This window comes from Raphanus sativus, chromosome 6 (genome assembly GCF_000801105.2).
Source record: "Raphanus sativus cultivar WK10039 chromosome 6, ASM80110v3, whole genome shotgun sequence".
In the NCBI taxonomy this organism is placed as follows: Eukaryota; Viridiplantae; Streptophyta; class Magnoliopsida; order Brassicales; family Brassicaceae; genus Raphanus; species Raphanus sativus.
In genome coordinates, this window is record NC_079516.1 from 23493443 (window position 1) to 23514324 (window position 20882).

Genomic DNA, 20882 nt, shown 5'->3' on the forward strand with positions numbered 1-20882 from the left:
CATCAAATCTTATTAAAAAGAGAGAGAATAAAAAGATGCAATCTTTCTTCTTCTCTTCTCCGTGTCGTCAAATCAACGAATCACATCATCATCACTGTAGACTCTTTTTTTCTTTCCTTATATCTCTGCATAAACTAGTGAGTCTTCACTGTTTGTGCTCCGAGAGAGAGAGAGAGAGATAGAGAAAGACAGAGAAGAAGCAGAAGAAAGCTTTTGGAAGAAAAAAAAATGATAACTTCTTCTTCTACTTCTCAGCCGAGGTCAGTGATAGTGATGGTTCTTCCTGCTCGGCTCGAAACCGTTTTGGAGAAAGTGTACAGCAAACACAAATGTCCTCCGATAAACGACGAGTCAAGGCAGAGACTTTCTTCGATCCCTGAAGAGTCAGCTTTCGATTTGCTCAGGAAAGCTTTTAATTCTCCGGTGATGAACAACCTCGACCGATTCATTGCTTCTAAGCTTGCTTTTACAAGTTTTCCGGCGAAGTCTACTCCTCCTAGTTCCTCTCGAAGCAGAGTTTCTCAAGGTCAGTTTCTATCAAAACCAGAGTCTTTGTTTTTTGTGGGTTCTTACTTGACTCTGTGATTGTTGCTCTGATTCTAGAAGAGATATATGTTGATCCTGAAGCTCCTTCTTTGACAAGACAAGTCAATGGAGGGTCTTCTCCTAACATTCCTCCTCAGCTCTTAGCTTTGAGTGAACTTGAATTTAAAAAGGCCTTTCTCTTGCTTTCCTACATTCCTGGGTATGTGTTTGTTTGTGCCTCCAAGTTTTCTACTTTTTTTTTTTTTGTCTTGTATGTTGGTTATGGTATGAGTTACCTTTTATTCGCTGATACATTTTATGTTAAGCAGGAAAGATGTGGGTCAGGTTACAATAACTGCTGAAGAGATCAGAGGATGGAAGGACTTGTCTATGGTTGCTTATGAAGCTGCCGTTTGGGACAGTCTGGGGAAGAAATTTTGTTCCCCAACAGACCGTAGATTGGTATTGTCTGTTTGTTCTATTTGGTATTTACATATATATCTCATGATTGATACGAATTTCTAAAGGTGAATTAACAAGAAAAAGAGACATATTTTCTACTGTTTGGGACTTTATATGCTTCCTCTGTTTCTGCAGCCACTTGAATGTGATAGTGCCAAGACTCGATACTATCAATGTCATGTTGCTTCGGATGGCAGTTACACATTCAAGGTTCAGTCCACTCTTCAACTAACTTCAATTTTTTTTTGCATGTTGCTATCACTCTATTCCACAGTCCTTGACTTGACCTGCTTATACTAATGGAGACACTGTTTTCACAGGGCCCTCTTCTTGAACCCACTGGAACACACCTGCACAAGGTCTTGGGTGATGATAATGTTTTGACAGTCAAGTTTGCAGATGTCCCGAAAAACTTCTCAACCGACCGTTACAATACATACAGAAGGATTGCCAAGAATGGTATCATGCTTGGGTTACGTCGTTATCAGTTTTTTGGTGGGTCTATTTCCTCTCTTGATTTACTTATCATTCATGTCAGTGCACATACAACACTTTTTCACTGTTAAAATATTTATTTATTTGGAGCTTGTTATAACACTCTGTTGAACAGTTTTCAAGGATGGTGGAAAAGAAGAGAAGAAGAAAGACTTTTCTACAAAGGGAGTGAAATGCTACTTCATACGCACAGACTCCACATCTGCCAATGATATGGGAACTCCTTACATCTTTTCTGGGATGTCAATTTATGAAGCTCGCATGCATTTTATGCACGTCCACACATTGCCATCTTTGGCCAACTACATGGCAAGGTACTTCAGTTTCTTCTCTCTAAGTCTCTACTGTTTTATATTTGGTGTTTAATTTGAGTCACTCTGTGTTTTTTGTTGATGCTTTAGGTTTTCATTGATTCTTTCAAAGACCAAGAAGCTTGAAGTTGACCTGACCGGGATCAACTTCGAGAAAATCGATGATATACACTGCCATGTACTTTGTCGACTCCTTTGTCCTACAAGAATTGTGTCTCTATCTAAGTAGCTTATACTAGTCGTGTTCACTGTGTGCTTTAATCTTTTTCCATCTCTTCCAATTGCAGGATCAAAACAATAATGATGTTCTGGATAAGAATGGGAAACCATGTATTCATTCAGATGGCACTGGCTACATCTCTGAGGACCTTGCTCGGATGTGTCCAGTAAATGTATTTAAAGGGAAATGTCTCAGAAGTGATAGTGTTCAAACCCCTGTTCAAGATCCGGTATGTATACCCCTGTTCATGCTCCACTATATACTTGTCCGTTACTGAACTCACAATTACTTTTCCAAACAGCCTCTTCTGATCCAGTTTAGGATGTTTTACGATGGCTATGCTGTTAAGGGAACTTTTCTCTTAAACAAGAAAGTAAGTCTGCTCTCTCTTTTCCCATTAGCTTAACTAAAGAATCGTATGTGCAGTCCAACAACTCTTGTTTCCACATGACAAAATCCATTTTGTTTGTTTAAATGTTTGCAAGCTGAATCCTAATGTTGCTGTTCTTTGGCAGCTTCCTCCTCGGACTGTCCAGGTTCGACCTTCTATGATCAAAGTCTCTAAAGATCCAGCTTTGTCAAATTTTAGCACTTTTGATTCCCTAGAGGTTGTCACTACAAGGTACGTGTTTATTTGATACATAAGTTATCTCCATCTCTCTCTCTCTATATATGTGTAATCCTAGTGACATGTAGTTGTTTCCATCATCCAGTAATCCACCTAAAAGAACAAAGTTGTCAAGAAACTTGGTTGCGCTGCTTAGCTATGGAGGAATCCCTGATGAATTCTTTCTGGATACATTGCTCAACACCCTGGAAGAGACGAAAACAATCTTCAACAACAAACGAGCTGCTCTTAAAGGTGCTTTAACGTTCCAAAGTCCTACAAACTTGCAATGTGACTCATGATGGATCTTCTAAGAAGTCGACTTATTTTGTGCAGCTGCCCTTCATTATGGAGATATGGATGATCAGAACGCTGCGCAAATGATATTGGTTGGTATCCCACTTGATGAACCACACTTGCAGGATCAGCTGTTTACTTTTTCAAAAACAGAGAGGAAAGATCTCAAAGCAGGAAAGCTTCCTGTGAGTGAATCATACTATCTCATGGGTACAGTTGATCCCACTGGACTGCTCAAGGAAGATGAAGTCTGTGTCATCCTGTATGATTCTCTGTCTCTTGCTCTTTCACTTTTTGAGTCTTTCCATGGAATTGTGAGTTAGATGTCATTTCCTCACTGCTTTCTTTGTTGTGGTTTTGTGTAGTGAGTCTGGCCAAATTTCAGGGGATGTGCTAGTTTACAGGAATCCTGGATTACATTTTGGAGACATACATGTACTAAAGGCGACATATGTTAAGGCCTTGGAGGAGTATGTCGGAAACTCAAAGTATGGTGTGTTCTTCCCTCAGAAAGGTCCAAGATCTTTGGGTGATGAGATTGCAGGTGGTGACTTTGATGGCGATTTGTATTTCATCTCCAGAAATCCAGAGGTAAATAACACTTCCATTAGAAAGTAAACTTATGCATTGTTGCAACCTGACTCTCTTTGGTTTGCTATCTATTTTAGCTACTTGAACACTTCAGACCAAGTGAACCGTGGGTGAGTTTGACTCCTCCTACTAAAGGTAACTCTGCTAGAAAGCCAAGCCATCTTTCACCACAAGAGCTGGAGGAAGAGCTTTTCGATATGTTCTTGAAGGCAAGATTTCATGCTAGGTACCCTCAACTTAAGCTTTCTAGATTCAAAACTGTGTCTTGGATCAATCTTTGTAATTGATATCCCTTTTTTCTCGATTTTCAGCAATGTAGTAGGGATAGCTGCTGATAGCTGGTTAACTATAATGGACCGCTTCCTCATACTAGGAGATGAGAACGCTGAGGAAAAAGCGGAAATGAAGAAGAAAATGTTGAAGCTGACTGATATATACTATGATGCTCTTGATGCACCCAAGAAAGGTGCTAAGGTCTATCTTTCTGACGAGCTGAAGCCTGACATATTCCCACATTACATGGAGCGTGATCAGAAGTTCAAGTCCACTTCTATTCTTGGAATGATCTATGACTTTTTTAAATCACAGACAGCAGATGAACACAGACCATCATCTGGTAATGGACCTTTACTCTTAGTGACTATACTAATGATCAGGACATATAAACAAATCATTACATCATCTTGAATATCTGTTTAACTGTGGTTTACAATTCAGAGATCAGTAAACTCTCGTGTTTCAAAGATGAGCCGGTTTCTGATTTTTACAAGGAGAAATGGGGACAGTTGTATAAAAACTACTTAAAGGAGATGTCCCAGGCCTTGAGGGACAAAGATGAATCAGCCAGTGAAGTTATTCAGAGACACAAGCAGGAGAAAGATGAATCAGCCAGTGAAGTGATTCAGAGATACAAGCAGGTAAGCTCTTTGATCTGATGCTACCAACAAAATTAATGGACGTCAGGAAACAATTCTGAAATTTTGTGTCTGTTTGTGTGTCAGGAGTTATATGGTGCTGCAGGGTTTGAAGATAGCAAGAAAACTCTGGAAGAACTTTATCCGCAAGCCTTGGCACTTTACAACATCGCTTACGACCATGCAATCGAAAAGAAAAAGATTGGGGGCTGTGGGTTTGCGTGGAAGGTTGCAGGACCGGTGCTGTGCAGGTTCTACCTGGAGAAAACGCAGGTGAAATCCTTCGTATCTTCACCCGCTGTGGTTAAAGAGCTTTGGGGATGAACACAAAGCATTTGTTGTTCTGCCTTCCTCTTCTTGTAGTATAAATAAGCCCTCTTTTGTTGTGATTATCATATAGTGTGAGTCAAGTATCTTATCTTAGTAAAAGCCTAAGCTATCCGTTCAAGATTATGGTGTAGTTCCTTTTGTTTTTAGTTCTAAATCCACCCTTATCCTCTAATGTATGATACTTTCTTTCATGTGTATATTTGCTTATGAAATGTTCTTGTAAGAAAATTATGTTAAATATTGAACCTCTAATTACAACTATATGGGTTAGTTACCTCTGCTGCACCAGTGTTGAGTAATCTTGAAACTTGTAATATATATGTTCCAAGTTAAACGCTTTGAACCAGCCAAACGTCCTTGGACGAGACAGCCAGAAAATCCTGGAAGATCTCTACCGACAAGCCTTGGCATTTGATATTTGACAACATCGTTTGCCAGTTTGTCTAGAAGGTTGCAGGACCGGTCTGTGTAAATTCTACCTCAAGAAAGCGGAGGAGAAGTCAATCACACAGCCTGGTCCATAATAGGAAGGGATTTCATCACAGCTGTCCAATCTTTCTTCTTGTTTGGCTTCTTATCTAAGAGCATCAATACTACTCTGCTGTTCCTGGTACCAAAAACCACTACCGCTGATCGCATGACGAATTTTAGACCAATACATTGTTGCAATGTGATTTACAAGGTCATTTCCAGGATCATAGACAAGAGCCTCAAAGCAACTCTGCCAGAGGCTATCAAGCTCAACCAGTGTGCTTTTGTTGAGGGTAGACTACTACTAGAGAATGTCTTACCGGCAACAGAACTAGTAAAATATTACCAAAAAATTCAGTCTCCACAAGAGCAGCAATCAAGCTAGATATCTCCAAGGTATTTGATACTGTTCAATGGTCTTTTATTGAAGCCACACTTTCGTTCATGAATTACCCGGAGCTGCATAGACACAACAGGGTTTTCAGTGTCAGTGAATGGGGAATTGGAGGGGTTTTTCTCTAGTGTTAGAGGCGTCCGTCAGGGTTGCTCCCTATCTCTTTGAAAAACGTCCTCTCCAAGATGCTAAACCCATCAGTCACTACTGGTAGTATAGGTTACCACCCTTGGTGCCGTGAGGTTAGCCTATCCCACCTGAGCTTTGCAGATGATGTAGTTGTATTCACTGATGGTTCTCCGGAATCGCTAGAGGGCACCCTTCGAGTCTTTGATGGTTTCACTCTCGCCTCGTACTTACTGTTCCGATTGTGGAATTGAATATTGTATGAAAAAAGCTCTAGGGGAGGCAGAGGGTTTGCAATTGGCGCCCTTTTCATATTTAGGCGGCCAGAAAATGTTTGCGTTTCGGTAATATATGACTAACAATAGGGGTATAAGTGCCAATCAACAATTATTAGTCTTTTTCAATTTATCATACGAAGTTGCGTGGCTCTTTCTTGTCAATCAATTTAACACAGTGAAAAGGTTTCTTTTTGGTTAGCCAATTAGACTTCTTCCTCTTTGTACTTATTCCTTCTCTGTGAAGTTTCCTTGCTTCTTTATAAAAGACTCACTCTAGACTCGGAAGAAGAAAAACCATACAAGAATAAGTGAACCAAAAAACAACAGAGAAAAATGGAAAACAGAACTACTAGTCAGTATGTTAACGGTGGCTATCAAGCTTCTTCACGGTCAGAGAACACTCTTCCTGGTCCGGTTGAAGCAGCTCTAGAAGAAATATACAGGAAACACAATCTTGGTCCGATAAATGATGAGACTAGGAAGAGACTATCTTTGGTTTCTGAGGAGTTAGCTTCAGATACTCTCAGGAAAGTCTTAAACTCTGAGCAAGTGAAGACGACCCTCGATAGATTCATCAACTTTTTGCTTGACCAGGCAACTAATCAATCTCTTGCTGCAAGACACCGTCTTCGTCTTCGAGGTCAGTTATCACAAAACAGAAAACAGTGAAAATATCTACTTTCTGATGCTCAAGAGTAGTTTACTACGTTTGCTTGTAGAAGAGATGTCTCTTGACTCTGAACCTCCTTCTCCCAAGTGTATGAAAAGAGAAAACTATGGAGGATCTCAGAACATTCCTCCTGAGATCTTAGCTTTGGGTGAACTTGAGTTTAAGAAGGCCTTTCTGTTGCTTAGCTACATTCCAGGGTATTTTTATGCCTGCAAGTTTTCAATCTATTTTATGTAATATTTACCTTTTCTGTGATACTTTAGGAAAAAAGAACAAACAGTTTTGTATGTTTTATAGGAAATCTCTGGCTCAGGTTATAACTGCTGATGAGATCAGGCAGTGGAAGGATTTGCCTATGGTTGCATATGAGGTAGCTGTGTGGGACCGCTTGGGCCGGCGTTATTGTTCCCAGACAGACCGTAGAGTGGTATACATTGCTGCTTTTATATTTCATGATCGCATTTTCTAAAAGTATATTGACAAGAAACAGAGACTTACATACTTCCTTTTCTGCAGTCACTCGAATGGGATAGTGGGAAGACGCATTACTATCAGTGTCATGTTGCTTTTGACGGAAGTTACACACTCAAGGTTCCTTTCATTACACTCTTTAACTACTATTTTTTCATTAATGTTTGCATTTTCTCATGTAAAGTATTTGACATTGACTCAACATGCTGATACTTATGTTTACAGGGCCCTCTTCTTGAACCCACTGGAACACACCTGCACAAGGTCTTGGGTGATGATAATGTTTTGACGGTCAAGTTTGCAGATGTCCCCAAAAACTCGTCAACATATAGTAATGACCCTTACTCTGCATACAAAAGGATTGCCAAGAATGGTATCAGGATTGGGTTACGCAGTTATCAATTTTTTGGTGGGTCTATTTTCTCTTGACTAAGAATCATTCATGTCATTGCACATACAAACACTATTTTTCATTTGTTAAATATTCTTTCTTTGGGTTTAAAAACTAGATATTTAGAGCTTGTTTCTTAACACACTGTTGAAACAGTTTCCAAAGGTGGAGGGAAAGAAGAGAAGAAGAAGAAAGACTTTTCTACAAAGGGAGTGAAATGCTATTTTATACGCACAGACTCTACTTCTGCAAATGATATGGGAACCCCTTACATCTTTTCTGGCAAGTCAATTTATGAGGCTCGCATGCATTTTATGCATGTCCACACGTTGCCATCTCTGGCCAAGTATATGGCAAGGTACTCAAGTTTCTTCTCTGAGCCTCTACCGGAGGCATTGCCAATATATATGTTTCATCTTTGAGCATATTTGTTGATGCTTCAGGTTTTCATTAATTCTTTCAAAGACTAAGAAGCTTGAAGTTGACATGGCTGGGATAACCTTTGAAGAAATAGATGATATACACTGCCATGTACATCTTTCTTAATACATGTGTCCTTCAAGACTACGTCGTCTACTTAGAGTTGTCTCTAATGTGGTTCCAATTGCAGGATAAAAACAATAATGATGTTCTGGATAAGAATGGGAAACCATGTATACATTCAGATGGCACTGGCTACATCTCGGAGGACCTTGCTCGGATGTGTCCAGTAAATATATTTAAGGGAAAATGCCTCAGGAGTGATAGTGTTCAGGTATGTTCTCTATTTCCATGACAAAGGGAAATGTCCTAGGTTCACTTTGTTCACTCTCATGTTTCCTTATCATGTTTTTTTCATACTTAGGTGCAGGGAGCTTGTAAACAAGACCCGGTATGTAATAAAGTCTACACTACTCCCCTCTTTATGGTTGATTGTATTACTGAACAGAGCAGTAAAATTAATACTTTTCTTTCTTCCAAACAGCCTCTTCTGATCCAGTTCCGGATGTTTTATGAGGGCTATGCTGTTAAGGGAACTTTTCTCTTGAACAAGAAAGTAAGGCTGCTCTGGTTCTTTTTCACTACAAAATCCATTTTTTGTTTGTTTAAATGTTTGCAAGTTATTTTCTTATCTTGCTTCAAATTTTGGCAGCTTCCTCCTGGGACTGTCCAGGTTCGACCTTCTATGATCAAGGTTTATAAAGATCCAGACTTGTCAAATTCTAGCACTTTTGACTCCTTGGAGGTAGTCACTACAAGGTTAGTCTGTTTCATGGATACTTCTTGTTTTGATACTAAAGTTGCTGATAGTAACATCTACTTGTTTCCATCATCCAGTAATCCACCAAACAGAGCAAGGCTATCAAGATACTTGGTTGCGCTGCTTAGCTATGGAGGAGTTCCTGATGACTTCTTTTTGAATATACTGCGCAACACATTGAAAGAGTCAAAAACCATCTTCAACAACAAGCGAGCTGCTCTTAAAGGTCCTCAACATTCCAAAGTCTCTATTTAACTTACGAGCTGCTTCTAAGAAGTCAGTCAATTTATTTTTTCAGCTGCCCTTAATTATGGAGATATGGACGATCACAACGCTGCACAAATGATTTTGGCTGGTATCCCACTTGACGAACCACACTTGCAGGATCAGCTCTCTATTTTTTCAAAAACAGAGAAGAATGATCTCAAAGCAGGAAGGCTTCCTGTGAGTGAATCTTACTATCTCATGGGTACAGTTGATCCCACCGGAGAGTTAAAGGAAGATGAAGTCTGTGTCATCCTGTATGCTTCTTAATCTCTTGCTCTTTCACTTTTTGAGTTTTCCATGGATTTGTGAGTTAGATGTTCCTTTCTTTGTTGTGGTTTGGTGTAGTGAGTCTGGCCAAATTTCAGGGAATGTGCTAGTTTACAGGAATCCTGGACTACATTTTGGAGACATACATGTACTTAAGGCTACTTATGTCAAGGCCTTGGAGGAGTATGTTGGAAACTCAAAGTATGGTGTGTTCTTCCCTCAGAAAGGTCCAAGATCTTTGGGTGATGAGATTGCAGGTGGTGACTTTGATGGCGATATGTATTTCATCTCAAGAAATCCAGAGGTAAATAATATTCATCAGAATGTCAAAATTGTATACTATATATAATGCACCAAATTAGAAAGTAAAATTGGTTTATTGTTGTGACCTGATTTTCTCTGGTTTGCTTTCTTTTTAAGCTACTTGAACACTTAAAACCAAGTCATGAGCCCTGGGTGAGTTCGACTCCTCCTAATAACATTAACTCTGCTAAAAAGCCAAGCCAACTTTCACAAGAAGAGTTGGAAGAAGAGCTTTTTAATATGTACTTGAAGACAAGATTCCATGCTAGGTACTCTCAACTTACTTTTTAATACCAAAAAAAAAGAAAAAAACAAAAATATGTATATTTGGGATTCATGTTTCTTTTCTTTTTTTCTCTTGGGTCTACAGCAATGTTGTAGGGATGGCTGCTGATAGCTGGTTAACAAAAATGGACCAATTCCTCACACTAGGAGATGACAGGGCTGAGGAAAAATCTGAAATGAAGAAGAAAATGTTAAAGCTCATTGATATATACTATGATGCTCTTGATGCACCTAAGCAAGGTGCTGAGGTCAATCTCCCAGTGGAGCTGAAGCCTGACATTTTCCCTCATTACATGGAGCGTGATCAGAAATTCATTTCCACTTCTATTCTTGGACTAATCTATGACTTGGTTAAATCACAGACATCAGAGGAATCAGCTGGTAATGGACCTTTCTTGTACTGACTACTAATAGTTAGAACACATACATAAATAAATCATTTATATTTTTTTTAACTGCGGTTTATACAATTCAGAGATCAGTAAACTCACTTGTTTCCAAGATGAACCGGTCTCTGATTCTCATATGGAGAAATATGGACGGTGGTATGATAATTACAGAAAGGAGATGAGCCAGGCTATGGGTAACAAAGATGGATCAGCCAGTGAAGTTATTCAGAAATACAAGCAGGTAAGCTCTTTTTGATGGAGCCACCAACATAATTAATATATGTTTTGTTTACATGTCCCATGGAAGTCTCTCCCCAACAAGACTCGTTCTAATTCTTTACAATTATAAACAAACAATTCTGAGCATTTGTGTATCTGCTTGTGTGGCAGGAGTTCTATAGTGGTGCTGCAGGGTTTGAAGACAGCATGAAAAGTCTGGAAGAACTTTATCCCCAAGCCTTGGCACTTTACAACATCGTTTATGATCATGCAATCAAAATGAAAAACGTTCGAAACTGTGGGTTTGTCTGGAAGGTTGCAGGACCAGTCCTATGCAGGTTTTACCTTGCGAAGACCCAGGGGAAATCCTTAGTATGTTCACTCGCGATGCTTAATGAGCTTTGGGGATGAACTTGTTATCTGCCTTGTTCTTGTAAGAAAATAAGCCTTTTGTTGAAAGTGCGAGTCAAGTATCTTATGTAAACTTTATTTTACATGAACCCTAAGATCTTTAACATCTAGACTAATCAAATAGTAGAACTATAAGAAAGATTTTTGGAATACCTCGATTCATTGCTGCGGAAATCTTTATGAATGGTTTTGAACATATGAAGATGATCTCTTGATCATGGAAGATGATCTCTTGATCTTTAAGTTGAAGCTAAGCTTTTTCTCCCTTTGTCTACGACCTTTCTTTATGTGTTTTTTTTAGATTTTTCTTGATGTTGCTTTGTGATGATCCAAAACCAACTATTTATAGGTGGGGAGAGGGACCTAACTTCCTCATCAAGTTTTGATTACTTCTTCACCAAGTCTTTCTCACTTCTTTGGCAAGTTTGATCCTCTAATCTCAACCATCCATCAAGGTTGAGTAATGACAAGTGTTTTAGATTTCTAGAACATTTCTCCTTTGATGCATTGAACTTGATTCAAATGCCTTTTTACATTGACACATGTTTTCATGAGTCACAATGTGAGAAACCTTCTAAAACATTAATCACTTGTCCATTAGTTAAGTCATTAGCTAGGAAATTAAACTTCTTTAGTTACCATTTTATTGGTTACCAAGTGTCATTATAGTTTAACAATTTCAATAAGAAATAAATTATCGTAAGACCACATTATAAGAAAGAAATATTAGTGTATCATTCATATACATCCATATAAATATTTCTTATATCTTACCTTAGTAAAAACCTAATCTATAGATAGGTTAAGATATCCGTTCAAGATGTGGTGTGCCCTTTGTTTTAGGTCTAAATCTACCCTTATCCTCTACTTTATTATACTTTCGTGTGTGTATTTGCTTATGAAATGTTTTTGTAAGAAAATTATGTTAAATAATAATGAACCTTTAATTAAATTTATTTCAGCTAGTTATCAGTGTTGAGTGATCTAGAAGCCTGTAATACATGTACCAAATTAATCTTGAAGCTTATTGTTTCCAAACCATTCCACCAAGACATATACACGTAATGGTTTAGACTTCTTCAAATTACAAAAGAGTCTCTTCTTTGCCTTTCAAATTCAGGGGACAGCATGTACAGCCCCACCTATCGTCTCTACCGTTGAGACCTATGAACAAAGCTGCTCAGAGTTATGCTTTGTATGTAAACTACTGTTTCAGGATTCAAGTACTGTCAAGCAGAGGATTCATTCGAACAATAAAAATATTATTAGATTTTAAAAACTATGTAACATTCTAAAGAGCAAAAGTATTTAACAATTCCACCCCTGGAAACCTTAAGAATGGAAGAGAAAATGCCAACTTGTTGATGCATGGCCGCTAAGATATGTCTAATGAAATAAACAATTGAGAGAGCAGAAGTATTCAACAACTCCATTCTTTGAATCCTTCAGAATGGAAGGGGAAATGCATCTCTTGCCACACCTGGTGCAGAATGCTCTACAAACAGATGTTGGGGTCAAAATCGGTCAAGACGAAATCGATGTCCGAAAGTCTCGGAAAAACATGAAAGATGTTAGAGCAACCTCGAGAGACTAATTGATAATCGAGAAACCTTGGGAAAATATTAAGTTCGAGATTAATCATCTCGAAATCAACGGCTAGGAACATTTTCTACACGAGGAAAAATCTACGGAAAACTAAAAAGAACGCAAAAACACGCACAAGCCGAAGGAACCGAGCAGCCGACTCCGGTCGCGGCCGTGGCCGCCGGGCGGCTAGCCCCCGCGCTGGCCGTGGCCGCCGGCGGCTAGCGCCCGTGCTGGCCGTGGCCGCCGGGCGGCTAGCCCCGTGCTGGCCGTGGCCGCCGGCGGCTAGCCCCGTGCTGGCCGTGGCCGCCGGCGGCTAGCCCCGTGCTGGCCGTGGCCGCCGGCGGCTAGCCCCGTGCTGGCCGTGGCCGCCGGCGGCTAGCGCCCGTGCTGGCCATGGTCGCCGGGCGGCTAGCCCCCGTGCTGGCCGTGGCCGCCGGCGGCTAGCGCCCGTGCTGGCCGTGGCCGCCGGGCGGCTAGCTCCGTGCTGGCTCGGGTCGTCGGGCGGTTAGTCTTCGTGCATAAGATCTAGGCCCCCGGGTCGCCAGAAATCCGTGTTTTGTGACTTTCCGAGATCCCCCAAACAAAACTCCTTTTTCTGCTCCAAGATTTCGGAGAACCCGTAAGACGTCAACGGACAGAAAGACTTCATATAAGACGGTGATGGTTATCTTAAAACACCATTCGCCTCAGCAATGGATCGAAGATCTTCCGAAAGACTCGACATCCAAGTAGGAGCATTCTTTCAAAGAAATCGTAGAAAACAACGGAAGTCCGGAAGACGGCTTGAAAGGGACCAAACCCGATCGGGCGGCCCATTTACGATTTTCTAAAAGATAGATACGACGGTTTACAATTATCTTCACATAACAAGATAAATGTTAAACTTCCGAAAGGATAAATGTCAAATTTCCGAAAGGATAAATGTCAACTTTCCCGATAAACACGAAGGCCGACGAAAATGGAAAATCAACTTTCCCGATAAACACGAAGGCCGACGAAAATGGAAAAAGCCCAGCTCGCGGCAGACTCAGCCCATCAAGAATAGACCGTCATATGGGAGTATATAAGCAAAGCTATGGGCAAAGGAAGGGGGATCCGAAATCAGGAGAAAGAAACCACTCTAGAGAAACTTAGAACTTAGGCTTTTATTTCCTTTTTAGCGAGCTGCGACTCAACTAGGTTAGATCTAGGTTTTGAGACTAGCTACGATCGACAGCTCTTGCGGCCGAGATCTCGACCTGTTGCTCAAACGCTCTCCGCGAATTCGGAAATAAGATTCTTTCTTTTGCTCTCTTTATTTTACGCATTTATTCTCAAACTAAACTAGTATTAACTTCGTCGTGCGTGGCCCAGCAGATAGCCGGGATCCTCGGGGAAAACTATGTCAACTTAGTTTTCCTACGTTTAAACTTAGCTAAAATCGACAGTGCGAATTTCGGTTCCCACAGTTTGGCGCTAGAAGGAGGGGGATACACGGATTTATCTTTCTCGCAACTACGCACGCCCAGTTAAGCATGTCTGCTAACGCGGAAAAAGACAAGCAAACGCACGACGGACCAGCCGTCGATGCCAACGCTGAGAAGACTCCTGCCGGAAACGTATCGACGGTCACTGCCGAAGCAAACACCGCGATGCTGGACCAGGTGAAGGAACTGTTCGCCACCGCCAGAAACGGTCGAAGAACAAGAGAAACTAATGGCTTCACTCGCTAAACAGGTCAATACCTTAACATCGAAAAGCAAACTCCCGCGCGGATCCACCAAGGTGAGGCGTGTCAGGAGGCTCGACTTCGGAACTGCCGGAGACCAAGAAAAAGATGCCCCGAGAAAATCCCCGGAACTCATCCTTGACGATACCACTCCGGCGGGGCAGAAGAAAACGACAGATAACATCTCATCTCCCGCAAAGGGAAACGAAGGAGACGACGTCGAAAGAATCAATCTGGATATCAGCGATCGATCGGATCCGTCCGACGAAGACGCCGACATCCACCACAGAAGGACCTGAAGTCAGTCAGCTAGACTGGCGGCAGCCTTCGAAAAACCCATGACAGAAGAGAAAGAAGACCTCTACTGGTCAGAGCAAGAGAGGTTGGCTGAAGACCAGACTCGGGCCTATCGCAGCCAACGTAGACAAAGGAGCGCGAACGGCGCCAACGAGATCCATGATTTGCGCGAGTACATCGCAAAAACTGCAGCCGAGGTGAAAGCGGTAAAATCGCAGATTCACCACGCAACCAGCACTGCCCCGAGATCGACCTGCTCCTCGAGGAATCGAGAAAGACCCCGTTCACCTCTCGAATCACAGACGCACGAGTCTCAGATCCCGAGAAAATAAAGCTTCCCACCTACGACGGAACCACAGATCCGAAGGCACATCTGCAGTCCTTCCAGATTGCGATGGCAAGGTCTCAACTTCCGGAGCGGGAAAAGGACGTCGGCTGCTGGCTTCTATTCGTCGAGAACCTCAGAGGTGCTGCGCTCGAGTGGTTCTCACACTTGAAAAGAAACTCCATCGGAAGTTTCCGCCAGCTTGCTTCAGCTTTTCTGAAGCAATTCTCCATGTTCATGGACAGGAAAACTTCCGACGTAGACCTTTGGAGTCTAATTCAAAAGGAAGACGAACCGCTCCGCGACTACATAAGGAGGTACAAACTCGTGATGTCCAGGTAACAGGCCTCGACGACAGAGTCGCCATAGACGCCCTGACAAAAACCTCTGGTACAAATCGAAATTCCGAAAGTGGATTTCTTTGGAGAGGCCACGCACCATCCATGACACTCTCCACAAGGCGACGGATTTCATCATCATGGAAGAAGAGATGAAAGTCCTAGCACAAAAGCATGGACCGCAGAAAGCGTCCGGCAAGAAGAAAACCTCTCGTAGCGATAAGTACGTCCATCACGAAGGGGAAGACGTCCAAGGCGAACATAACTACGCCGTCAATTCCGAACAAGGAAGGACCGCCGGAAACACTTGGATGCGGAACTCGTACAAGGACAATTCCAGCTGCGAGTTCCATCAGACGAGAGGTCACTCCACCGCCAACTGCAAAGTCCTCGGCGCTAGACTCATTACGAAGCTGCTTGCCGGCGAACTAGCGACGATCAGGAGCGTGAAAGACCTGCTCCTAGATTCTGACCGTCCGCCGAAGACCAACGGAGCCAATCCTGAGAATAACGCTCCTGGAACTCAATCGGGCGAAAAACGCGGACGGAGACAAGACGGCGAAGGAAACAACAACAACCGCCAAAGGATCAACATGATCATCGGAGGATCGCATTTTTACCAGGACTCCGTTTCGTCGATCAAAGCCTACGGACGGAGGGCCGAAACAAGCCCCGAATGGTGTCCAGAGGACGACGTTCGCAATCACGCAATCATCTTCGAGGAACAGGATACGGCCGGACTCGATAAACCCCACTACGATCCTCTGGTCATCGACTTGGTGATTCAGGATCTCGAAGTCGGCCGCATCCTCATCGACACAGGAAGCACGGTCAACATCATGTTCCGCGACACTATGCAGAGGATGAACATACCCCTCGGAGAAGTCATCCCAGAACCAAGACCGTTGACTGGATTCTCGGCGTCACGTCCATGACCCTCGGAAAAATCAGACTCCCGGTCATGGCTAAAGAAGTCACGAAGATCGTCGAATTCACGGTAGTGGATAACCCGGCTATCTATAACGCCATAATGGGAACTCCTTGGATAAACGCCATGAAGGCAGTTCCGTCCACTTACCATCTCAGCGTCAAGTTTCCAACACCGACTGGAACAACGGTAATCTGGGGAAGCCAAAAACAGTCGCGACTCTGCTTCCTGGCCGAACATAAATTGCGCAGCAATCGGAATGCCCCAGTAGCTAACCCGAAGCGAACTAAGAAGCATCTGAATATCTCCGAGAACTCAGCAAAGAACAGCTCGGATTTGTCCGAACAGGCCACAACTCAGGATAGCGGGAAAATCCTCGAGTCCATCGCCGAAAGAACGGATGACCTAACTCCCAACGCGACCACCGACTTAACTGAATCAGTCAAGGCGCCGGAAATCGTGGAGTAATAGCAACCGCGATAGAAACAGAACTACGAGATGGCTTGATCCTCGCAAGAGGTACGTAGGCAGCTCGTCGCAACCCGACGAGTTCAGCTATCCCCCTCACCAAAAAGGGGGGGGGAAAGATGGGGACAAACATCCTTGTACTCCTGCAAAAATACTTTTCACATGTACTCTACATTATAAAGTCCTTAATTCAAATGCTTACTCAACGCATAAACATTACGGAAAACGAAAATCATATCTTTGAGGGACGCGAGACGTCGTTAGTTCCCGAAAAGTCTTGATTCTCCATTCTCCTCCAAACAGTCCATCCGCGACTCTAAAAAACTCTATCAAACAGTTTGTCCGCGACTCTAAAGTTCATTTCCGTCGATTGGCCCCGACGGAAAAACATAGAAACGTTTCACTCAATCAAATTCGTAGTCTGGCTTCTAACGAAGTCCTCTTGCATCCGACAAGGATACCATAGCGCGCTATACAAAAAATCCAAATTTTGGTTAGCTCTTCGTAAAGGAAGTAGCTCGACTCGTATCCAAACGAATCATATAAGCCGATAAGCACTTCGCAGATTCTAAAACGGTACGAGTCAGGTCGAAATCGCAAACAGGCAAAACGAAAGCCGATTTGTCATCGCACAGCTTCAGTCCGAAAGTAGACCTAGGTCTTGCCCTAAACCCGGCCTTGCTGGTATCTAAGACATCTCATAGGCATAAGTATCCAGAATACGAGATTCCAAAATTTGCCTCTTATCGCTTACAAACCTAACGTTCGCTACAAAGTAACCTACGGATCAAGCGACAAAAAAAAAGAGATTGAATACGAAGTGACTGCACGTATTCAAACCCTCTACACTTGACGAAAGTATAAATCAAAACGCAGAATTCATAAAAGCATTCATAGCAGGGATTCAAAAGCCACCAACGGCCAAGTCACCGCGACCTCCTAAGGGTCGCAACACATACATACAACAGCCACACTTGGCCTATCACAAATTATAATCGAATGCATAACAATCGGTTAGAGATATTCCAAACGAGGAGTCGGGCTGGTCGACCTCTTCACCCCCGTCGCCTGCATTCAAACCCGCGCCTACATCCGCCGTATCTTCCGAGACTTGGATAGGATTCCACAACTCTCGAATTCTCCCTTCGATCGGAGGAACAAAGGATTCGGCGTTAGCGCATATTCTCATCGAGCCATCCATCGGGCAAGTTCGCCGGAAAGAGAGAAACCCCACGCTGCATCTTGTGTAGAGTACCGACCGAACCACGACACTCGCGAAAATCGCCTACAAAGTCCTGAGCCTCTTTGTACGCTTCGAATTCGGTAGAGAAAATTTTCGGCCCTTCGGTTCAGCTCGGCGGCAGCTCTTCTCCGCCCGCTCCTTTCCGCACGAACGAGGGCTCGAGCCTGGACCTCGGCTTGCCGGCGTTTTTGCTCCTCCACCTCCAACCGATACTTGGCGAATTCCCTTTCCGTTTCCTCCGCTTTGAAACGGGCCAGCCGGGCAGTACGGAAACTTCCATCGATCGATGCGTTCCACACTCTCACGGCCTGCAAAGAAGTCGAGGTCAAATAAAAAGAAAAGGGGATTTACTCAAGTTTCAAAACAAACCTCGTTGACCAAGCGAGCACCCTCCGCAGTCACCTTGTCCCTCTCCTCGTTGTCCAAAGACTCGTCACGGGAAAACGCCGGAGGGAGTTCATCAAAGAAGTCACCCGGGGGAGGAACACCCTGATTCTCTGTAGTGAAGTCAGGATCGTATCTCGGCAGCTCACCATCTCCCGACGAGGCCTCGAAAGCAATCCCTTTATCCTTCCGAGATCTCCGCCTCCGCCTTGAAGGGGCAAAAACGTAGGATCTATCATTGACACAGGGCCGCGTACCGCCTCGCGATCGGTGAAGCGCGACCGCCCCTCGAATCCGGTCAAGAGTAAAGGAGTTCCAGGAACAAGGCATTGTCCTAAAAATGTCTCTCTTGGTCGAAAGATCGGAAGGAACATGCGCGAGACACCTGTTCTCTAAAAAAAAAAAAAAAAACACAGTTCAGTACTCGCTTTTCGGATTCTAAGAAAGGGGATGCGACAATCTTACCTCGTTGGTACAACCAGTCCGTCGGGAATAGGTGGAGAAAGCCTTCCTCGACAGACTCTCCATCTATCCTCACGAAAAAGAAACGGTCAACGTAATCCTTGGCGTGCGAGGTGACTCCATGGATTACCGAAAAATTGGTCCTCGCCTTCATGGAGTATACTCCATTGATGCTCGTCGTCTTGGAGTTCCACAACCCTTCGAAGTCAGCAGGGCTAAGGTCCATCCCTAACTCGTAACTCAAAATCACAACGCCAAGAACAATGATTCCGATACGGTCGAGAGCCTGAACAATGACCCCAGGGATTGGGAACCACAGTCGGCATTGCGTCAGGAACGCCTCGTAGCAAGTAAAGTAACCCTTCGGAGGATGCTCCGAACTCTCATTCCCACGAGGAATGCGAAACATGACTCCCTTCGGAACCTCATAAAACTCTCGAAGAGTTCCGAGATATTCAGGGATACTTCGCTCGGCGAGTCAGTTTCCTTACGCATCCTCAGAGGTCGCCGGGGAATCGGGATCACGGGAAGGGGAGCATCAGAACCGAAGACGGCGTCGCAATACGCGCTCCTGTCAATCTCTGGAACCTCGGGTTTCGGAACTTCCTCCTCGGCATGGAAACTATCCGAAGACGAGTGAGACTGCCTCCTCGAGGATTTTGATCTTGAAGTCATTCTTTTCTTAAAGGTAGAGAGAGAATTGCAAGAGAGAGATTAACTTAAGATTCTTGGGTGAAATAAGAATGGTAAAGAATTCACAAGTCTTTATAGGCAAGGATTTGACTATTCACCCCGACCTTCGACACGATTTCGTCTCCATACTTTCCTCACGAACCATACCGCAAGCTAGGACCTACAAACTCTACGGCTCCTAGCTAGCTGGGGGGCTAACTGTTGGGGTCAAAATCGGTCAAGACGAAATCGATGTCCGAAAGTCTCGGAAAAAATGAAAGATGTTAGAGCAACCTCGAGAGACTAATTGTTAATCGAGAAACCTTGGGAAAATATTAAGTTCGAGATTAATCATCTCGAAATCAACGGCTAGAAACGTTTTCTACACGAGGAAAACCTACGGAAAACTAAAGAACGCAAAACACGCACAAGCCGAAGGAACCGAGCAGCCGACTCCGGTCGCGGCCGTGGCCGCCGGGCGGCTAGCTCCCGCGCTGGCCGTGGCCGCCCGGCGGCTAGCGCCCGTGCTGGCCGTGGCCGCCGGCCGGGCTAGCCCGTGCTGGCCGTGGCCGCCGGCGGCTAGCGCCCGTGCTGGCCGTGGCCGCCGGGCGGCTAGCCCCCGTGCTGGCCGTGGCCGCCGGCGGCTAGCGCCCGTGCTGGCCGTGGCCGCAGGCGGCTAGCCCCGTGCTGGCTCGGGTCATCGGCGTTAGTCTTTGTGCATAAGATCTAGGCCCCGGGTCGCCAGAAATCCGTGTTTTGCGACTTTCCGAGATCCCGCAAACAAAACTCCTTTTCTGCTCCAAGATTTCGGAGAACCCGTAAGACGTCAACGGACGAAAGACTTCGTATAAAACGGTGATGGTTATCTTAAAACACCATTCGCCTCAGCAATGGATCGAAGATCTTCCGAAGACTCGACATCCAAGTAGGAGCATTCTTTCAAGAAATCGTAGAAAACAACGGAAGTCGGAAGACGGCCCGAAAGGGACCAAACCCGATCGGACGGCCCATTTACGATTTTTCTAAAAGATAGATACGACGGGTTACAATTATCTTCTTCACATAACAAGATAAATGTTAAACTTCCGAAAGGATAAATGTCAAATTTCCGAAAGGATAAATGTCAACTTTCCCGATAAAACACGAAGGCCGACGAAAATGGAAAAAGCCCCAGCTCGCGGCAGACTCAGCCCATCAAGAATAGACCGTCATATGGGAGTATATAAGCAAAGCTAGGGCAGAGGAAGGGGGATCCGAAATCAGAAGAAAGAAACCACTCTAGAGCAACTTAGAACTTAGGCTTATTTCCTTTTTAGCGAGCTGCGACTCAACTAGGTTAGATCTAGGTTTGAGACTAGCGACGATCGACAGCTCTTGTGGCCGAGATCTCGACCTGTTGTTCAAACGCTCTCCGCGAATTCGGAAATAAGATCTTTCTTTTACTCTCTTTATTTTACGCATTTATTCCAAACTAAACTCGTATTAACTTCGTCCGTGCGTGGCCCAGCAGATAAGCCGGGATCCTCGGGGAAAACT

At 43.7% G+C, this 20882-nt stretch overlaps 3 protein-coding genes across 4 annotated transcripts in view; 2 read left to right on the plus strand and 1 right to left on the minus strand.

The window, feature by feature from the left end:
• The first annotated feature begins 136 nt into the window (after positions 1–136).
• LOC108833826 (probable RNA-dependent RNA polymerase 5) lies at positions 137–5013 on the plus strand. The gene is made up of 17 exons (XM_056989172.1): positions 137–526; positions 604–745; positions 855–987; positions 1123–1197; positions 1308–1482; positions 1598–1796; positions 1884–1971; positions 2081–2242; positions 2315–2386; positions 2529–2635; positions 2727–2875; positions 2957–3179; positions 3283–3508; positions 3586–3734; positions 3820–4124; positions 4226–4425; positions 4510–5013. Exons 1-17 carry the CDS (start codon positions 229–231, stop codon positions 4744–4746), a joined length of 2940 nt encoding a protein of 979 aa, XP_056845152.1. The 5' UTR covers positions 137–228; the 3' UTR covers positions 4747–5013.
• A 1291-nt stretch (positions 5014–6304) lies between these two features.
• Positions 6305–11040, plus strand: LOC108822351 (probable RNA-dependent RNA polymerase 5). 2 transcript variants are annotated; one of them, XM_018595401.2, is made up of 18 exons: positions 6305–6661; positions 6741–6888; positions 6989–7118; positions 7208–7282; positions 7388–7571; positions 7710–7911; positions 7997–8084; positions 8164–8307; positions 8398–8424; positions 8518–8589; positions 8686–8792; positions 8871–9019; positions 9092–9314; positions 9406–9631; positions 9748–9899; positions 10001–10296; positions 10391–10545; positions 10695–11040. In XM_018595401.2, the coding sequence occupies exons 1-18, from the start codon at positions 6355–6357 to the stop codon at positions 10932–10934; spliced, it is 2925 nt and encodes a 974-aa protein (XP_018450903.1). In that variant the 5' UTR covers positions 6305–6354; the 3' UTR covers positions 10935–11040. The 2 variants fall into 2 exon arrangements, with proteins under 2 accessions (XP_018450903.1, XP_018450904.1); XM_018595402.2 differs by having other exon boundaries at positions 6744–6888.
• A 7880-nt stretch (positions 11041–18920) lies between these two features.
• LOC108821540 (uncharacterized) overlaps positions 18921–20882 on the minus strand; it is a 3762-nt gene continuing 1800 nt past the window's right edge. The window contains exon 2 of the mRNA XM_056987093.1: positions 18921–18960. Within this exon, the coding sequence (XP_056843073.1) occupies positions 18921–18960 (40 nt within the window). The remainder of the gene's footprint in view (positions 18961–20882) is intronic.